At 47.5% G+C, this 6,000-nt stretch overlaps 1 protein-coding gene across 1 annotated transcript in view; it reads left to right on the top strand.

The window, feature by feature from the left end:
• The first annotated feature begins 98 nt into the window (after window positions 1-98).
• The window catches only part of PRKCH (protein kinase C eta), a 113,904-nt gene continuing 108,002 nt past the window's right edge, over window positions 99-6,000 (top strand). The window contains exon 1 of the mRNA XM_042047244.1: window positions 99-590. Coding sequence (XP_041903178.1) covers window positions 231-590 — 360 coding nt within the window. The 5' untranslated portion in view covers window positions 99-230. The remainder of the gene's footprint in view (window positions 591-6,000) is intronic.

The following is a 6,000-nucleotide window of genomic DNA, read 5'->3' as shown; positions in this document are numbered from 1 at the left end:
GGGCCGGGCTGCTCCTGCTGCGGGGAGCGGCGCGATTGTGCGGGGGGCGGGCGGGGCGCGGCGGTTCCGGAGCCCCGGCAGAGCCCGGGGGCGGGCGCGGTGCCGCCGCCCGGCCCCCTGAGGAGGCGCGGCGGGGCTGCGCCGGCCCGGCAGGAGAGGCTGGGTGCCTCTCCCGGCGGGAGCGGGTTCTGGCTCTCCTCCCGGCTCCCCGGCGCCCCGGGGGCGCGGCCATGTCCGGAGCCATGAAGTTCAGCGGGTACCTGAAGGTGCGGATCGGGGAGGCGGTGGGGCTGCAGCCCACCCGCTGGTCCCTCCGGCACTCGCTCTTCCGCAAGGGCTACCAGCTCCTGGATCCCTATGTCACCGTCAGCGTGGACCAGGTGCGCGTCGGGCAGACCAGCACCAAGCAGAAGACCAACAAACCCACCTACAACGAGGAGTTCTCGGCCACGGTCACCGACGGCCATCAGATCGAGCTCTCCGTCTTCCACGACACCCCCATCGGCTACGATGACTTCGTGGCCAACTGCACCTTGCACTTCCAAGATCTGCTGCGCTCCGCCGCCCCCAGCGACACCTTCGAGGGCTGGGTGAGTACCCGTCCGGAGGAGAAGCCGGAGCAGAGCTCCTCTGGGAATGAATGAAGGGCACTCGTGGAGCCGGGGCTTGTCCTTGCATGCCTGTGCCGCAGACACGCAGCCCGGTGTGTGTCTGCAGGTACACAGGTGTGTTCTTTCATGCATCTCTTTGTGCCCCTCTGCCTCACGTTTGCTCACGCTGCTGTTCCTTAGGGACCCTAAGGACAGAAAGCCTCAGCTGTGGTAGCTTGAGGGTGAAGACGCTGTAGTGGAGGTCTGTGAAGTCTCTCTTCCTCTTTGTAGACGAGCAGAGAGAAGACCTGTAATACATAACTTGCAAACTACACCAGCAAATTCACACAAAGGTGCCCCTTTTCTCCTTCTGCTCAGCACACAGAGGTGCACTTGGAGACTTGGTTACCTGGGTTGGATGTGTTTCTGCCCAGCTCTACACATGCTTGCACAATAGTTTGATGTGTGCATGAGGATTTCTTTGACTTCTTAGCAGAATGACAGGACTAGTCTTGTGTCTGTTACATACACCACTGCTCTGGGTCTATGCAGTTTCACTCTGAACTAATTCTAGGTTATTTCCAGGTAAATGTCACTTGTATGCAGCCTAGAAAACCTCATTTATGGCTTAGTCTCAATGGTGAGAGAAACAGTACAGGCTCTAAAGTTGTGCCTTTGCTTCCAGTCTTGTAAAGGAGGAGGGGATGATTGCTTTGATCCAGACGGTAGTTTGCTGTTAAGAGTTAGGTTAATAAAAAAAGGCACTTATTCTGAGGAGAGAACATGTAGAACAGTTGAGAACGTTCAAGGCTGTGATGGGTATAAAGTTTTTGAGGCCAAGAAGTTCAGGATATGCGGTCAGATAACCACCACAATAAAATCAGACGTTGAGGAAGGAGAGCTGACAGTGTAGAGAACAGATAGACATCTTGATCCTATCACGGGGGAGAATGCTGGGGCTTTCTGCTCTCAGGCAGTGTCTGTGGCTGAGGTGTGATGTTACACCTTTGGGGTGATTACAGAGAATGATTAATAAATTTATATTGGGGCAATTTTACTTAGGTACCTTATGGATAGGCGTGAGGGTCATGCAGTGAAGGTGTTCTCTCTCAGTCCGTGATGCCATTTTTGTGTCAGACAGAAGGGTCCAAGCCACTCTCCAAAGCCTTGGCTGAGGTGTTGCTCCTGACAGCCCAGCCAGAGCTGAGGTCATGGGGTTTTCCTGGTAGATGCATGCCCAGCTTCCCAGGCTACCTGTCCCCCTGGAAAGAGTCTGCTCCTGGGATTTGTGCTAAACCAGTTTCGAATAAGGAACAGACCCCTATGGGCAAGGCAAAGGAGTGAGCTCGGGATAGAGCACTGGGTTTTTTTGAGGGTTTTCCTGGTGTTTGAATTGCTGGAGATGTTTGCTTTTGAGAGAGGCCCTATCCTCTTGGGAGGCTGGAGTCGTGGTCACACTGGAGCTGGCTACATGTGGGATGGGACTGCTCTTCTGGAAAGGTGGTGGCCTTATTTACATGACTAAAATACCTGTCATAGTACTGCTGCTGGTGGGGATGCACGTACATTTCTTTCATTTAGTCTATCCTGCAGTGCTGATTTTTAGGGCAGATGCAGTCTGTGGCCTGAAATACTCATCTGGTCTTTGGTGAGGAAGAAGTTTCTAATCCTTGCAGGATAGACATGTGTTTTATGAACTCCTGTACCTGTGGGCTGATGGGTGCAGTGGGGGTGGGAAATCACTGAATTCTTTTAACTAGACTGATGTAAACTGATGTTGTATCTGGGCATGTAGACAGAGGCTAAGAGCTGCTGCTCTCCCTTGAAATTAATGTCTAAAACTTATAGCTGGGGTGGATTTAGTGGGGAATGAGCAAATGTTTGTCTTCTCTTGCCTTTCTCTCTCCCTTCCCATTCTGATGCTTTGTTAGCATCTCGCATAGCGTGCAGCCTGGATCACATGATGACAGGGAACAGCATCTTGCCCTGATAATTTAATATGTCTTGATAAATCCAGCAAGGCTGTCACGGGAGTTTGTGTAATCAGAAGGATAGGAAATGCTGGTTTGTACTAACCCAAGGTCCATGAACTGCTGGCACAATGCAAAACAGCACAGGGACATGTAGATGATTTGTAACACCTCTACTCTGAAATCCTTCTTTTCTCTCCTTTTTCCATCCCCAAAACAAAAGCACAGATAGGCAAGTAAGGAATGAATCGAGTAAGAGGAAAATCGATGAATCCTCCTAAGTTTAATCTGTCTTATGCTTACTTGGCCGTGCACAGTTTTTCATTTTGATTTGAAATAGAACTTTTATGTTCGCTTTTCAGAGACAGGGAAAACAGTATTTTGGTAAACTCCAAATGAATGATAACAGGCAAACACGGCAGGGCAGTTGGCTGCCTCAGGAATTACCTGTCACAGTCTTGGTGTCAGCTCTCAGGCTCATGCTGCTCTGTTTATAAACATGGATTTTCTCCCGCTGACAAAAAAAAAAAAAAGTGATTAGTTGTAACATTGGTCAGCACCTTTTGTGAGAACTGTAGGAAGTTTCAGCGAGAGGCAAGGAGGAGCAGTTGGTGTGTAAGAGTTGGTGCTTCCCAGATGACTTGCAGGTACATCACTGCAATTATGACCCCGAACACTTAGGCAGATGAGTAAGTGTATGGACATGAGCTGTCTCATCAGTAATGCTTATACACCTGAGTCATCCCACTGGGTGCTGGGACAGAGTTCTCTGTTCATGGTTTGCTTTAAAATTTGTGTTTCAGAGACTTCAAAACTGACCCTTTTCCTTCTAACCATTTTGGTTGTTTTCTGAAGTCTTTCTAGTAACGACATTAGCGTGGTCTGGATATCTTCTAATTTGCGTATAAGTTGTTAAACACATTTGACTAATTTTCCACAGATCACATTTCTAAGAGCTTATTAACTTCAAGATCCTTCTTGCTGTTTCCCTTTCCTTATATTTACTTGTCAGGTTTCAGCACAGGAGTTTTCATTAACATTGTCAATTAAATGCCATTTTGCCTTCAGCATTCTTTAATGCAGTCAAAGCTGAGAGCGATCTCTCCGGTGCCATGTTCTGTCTCTGGTAGGCATTTGCCTGTGTGGGTGTGAGATTGTGCAAACCTGAATTGTTTTACACAGGTGCGCATGACCAGGTGCAGGGCAGGAGGGAACTGAGCTGGCTGCTCTCTGAAGCTGTTTGCTGTGATTTACATCAGGGCTGAAACTTGCCTCTTAAAAGCATTTAATTCTGCACTAGCCTGTGCTAGGATCTTTTTACTTGGCATATGCACCTTTAAAAGGTATTATCGCCTGTCTGACTGTCTCTGAGTGCAGTATAGAAAGCTGTCCTATATCAGTGAAACAAATGGAGTGCTCAGTGTAGCCGAAATGGGAGATGTTTACAATACATAGGATTATTCCTATGAGTTTTATGTAGTAGCTGAAGTAATTTTTAACCTTGGGGAAACACTCTTTACAGATACTGAATGGCATTGTTACAAGGGAATTATTTAACCACAGTTGTAAAAATTGTTAGTCCCTGGGTGGAGATGCCATAATTTCTAAGACTTTAACAAGGAGTAGAAATTTAAACTTTGATCTTGAATAGCAAATCATCAGAGTACACTGAAGGAAATCACATAACAGATGGGCTATAAGATTAATGAGCTGGTCGCAACTTCCCGATGAGTTTGTTACCATTTGCTTGTGTGCAGGAAGAGATTAAAACAAATAATTCTTGTGCGTTCCTTCACTTCAGCTCTTTTGCCTGTATCCTTCCCTATGATTTTTTTCTTTTTTGAGGCAGAAATAATTATATTTTACCCATGCTTATATACAACTGTATTTGTTGAATGTTAAGTTGAAGATTTAAAAGATAAGTCAATTTCTCTCCAGAGCATCATGACTGTGGCAGAGAGCCAGGGTGGTGCTGCAGGTCAAGTATGATATGGTTGCTGCTTCTTTTGACTCCTGCTTGGCTGCAAGTTCTCCAGGTGGGCAAAAGTTGCTTCAGGAAGCCAAAATACTTTATAACTCTTGACAGAGGATTTTATGGTGCAGTATTTTGTGTCTGCCCAACTGTAGAGATGGGTTGCAGCTTGCAGAGCTGAAATAAGTGGTGTCTCCTTCCACAGGGCAGGAGCAGGCTGAGATAAAGAGCAAGAGTTATCTGTACATTTGACTTCTGTTTCCATGCGCATGACAGTGGTGTACGTAGTGCAGATCTCTGATCTGCGTGAAGGTCACACTGCATATTAGTTAGACTTGTGTAAAATGAGTTCTTTCCCTAACTTTTTGGAAGCTTTAAGTTGTTTCAGTGATTGTTATTGCTGATATGCAGTTATTATGTTGAATAGGACTTGCAGAGAGAAACACCCACTGCAGAAGGCAAGATGAGTTTGAAAGCTACCGGGATTTCAGCTTTTCTTTTTTTCCTTTAGTTGTCCTTTGGCCCTACGAACAGACCCCTCAAAATGCCAACAGTCTGATGCACCACGGCTGCCTGAGAGTGCCCTGTGGCCTGAAGCAAAGGCTGTAATAAGTAAGGGAAAAATTGTTGCTATTTGTCAGGTGTTTAATAGTCTGTGGGGGTGTGATGCTAAAAACAGTTGTTCTCATTGAGGCAGATGAGAAGCTGACTGTCACAAAGAGCTGCACACATACTGCCCTGTTCCAGCATCAGAAGCGGAGCTAAGCTGTTTCTTGCTCCTCCCCAATAAATGGCCTGTCTGGCAACTGTCAGAATCCTTGGAGAACATGGGCACTTTGCTTGAGAGTGTGTTTGGCTGGGAAGATTTGACCAAAGTATGAGAAGAGCCAGTTTCCAGTGCTTGGTGTCAGTAGGGGTGCATGGGACTGGAGTTCATGTCCTGGCTTTGAACTGAGTGCAGCAAGATGTGGGTTTGGCTCTCAAGGTTTTCTGGAGTTGTAATGGGGCAGCCATATGGACAGTGAAGTGACAGTGTTCCTGTGCTCTCAAAGATATTGTCACTGCATTCACTTGGGGCTGGGGCTGAGGAAGAGAGTTCTGTGCATCTGTGCATTCATCTGTCTTAATCTCTTCCTGCACACGAGCAAATGGTAACAAACTTAACAGGGGCAGAGCCAGAATTCTGGGAATGCAGGATGAAGCAGGACAGAGTGCAGGCAATCAGGTGCTGCAGTGACCTTGCTACCAAGTGCAGTGGCAATCACCTCAAGGTGACTGGAATGATGTACTGGAGTCCTGCATCCATGCCTGGGGCCCTCAATAAAAGAAGAACATGGACTTTTTGGAGGGAGTCCAGAAGAGGCCATGAAGATGCTCAAAGGGCTGGAGCACCTCTGCTATGAGGACAGGCTGAGAGAGTTGGGGTTTTTCAGCTTGGAGAAGGCCAAAGGGAGGCCTCATAGCACCT

The sequence above is a fragment of the Corvus kubaryi genome, unplaced genomic scaffold, assembly GCF_017639235.1.
Source record: "Corvus kubaryi isolate FWS band 111438036 unplaced genomic scaffold, C.kubaryi_AGA036_p1.0 66, whole genome shotgun sequence".
Lineage (NCBI taxonomy): Eukaryota > Metazoa > Chordata > Aves > Passeriformes > Corvidae > Corvus > Corvus kubaryi.
The sequence above is the reverse complement of the archived record's forward strand: the minus strand, read 5'-3'. Positions and strand labels throughout refer to the sequence as shown.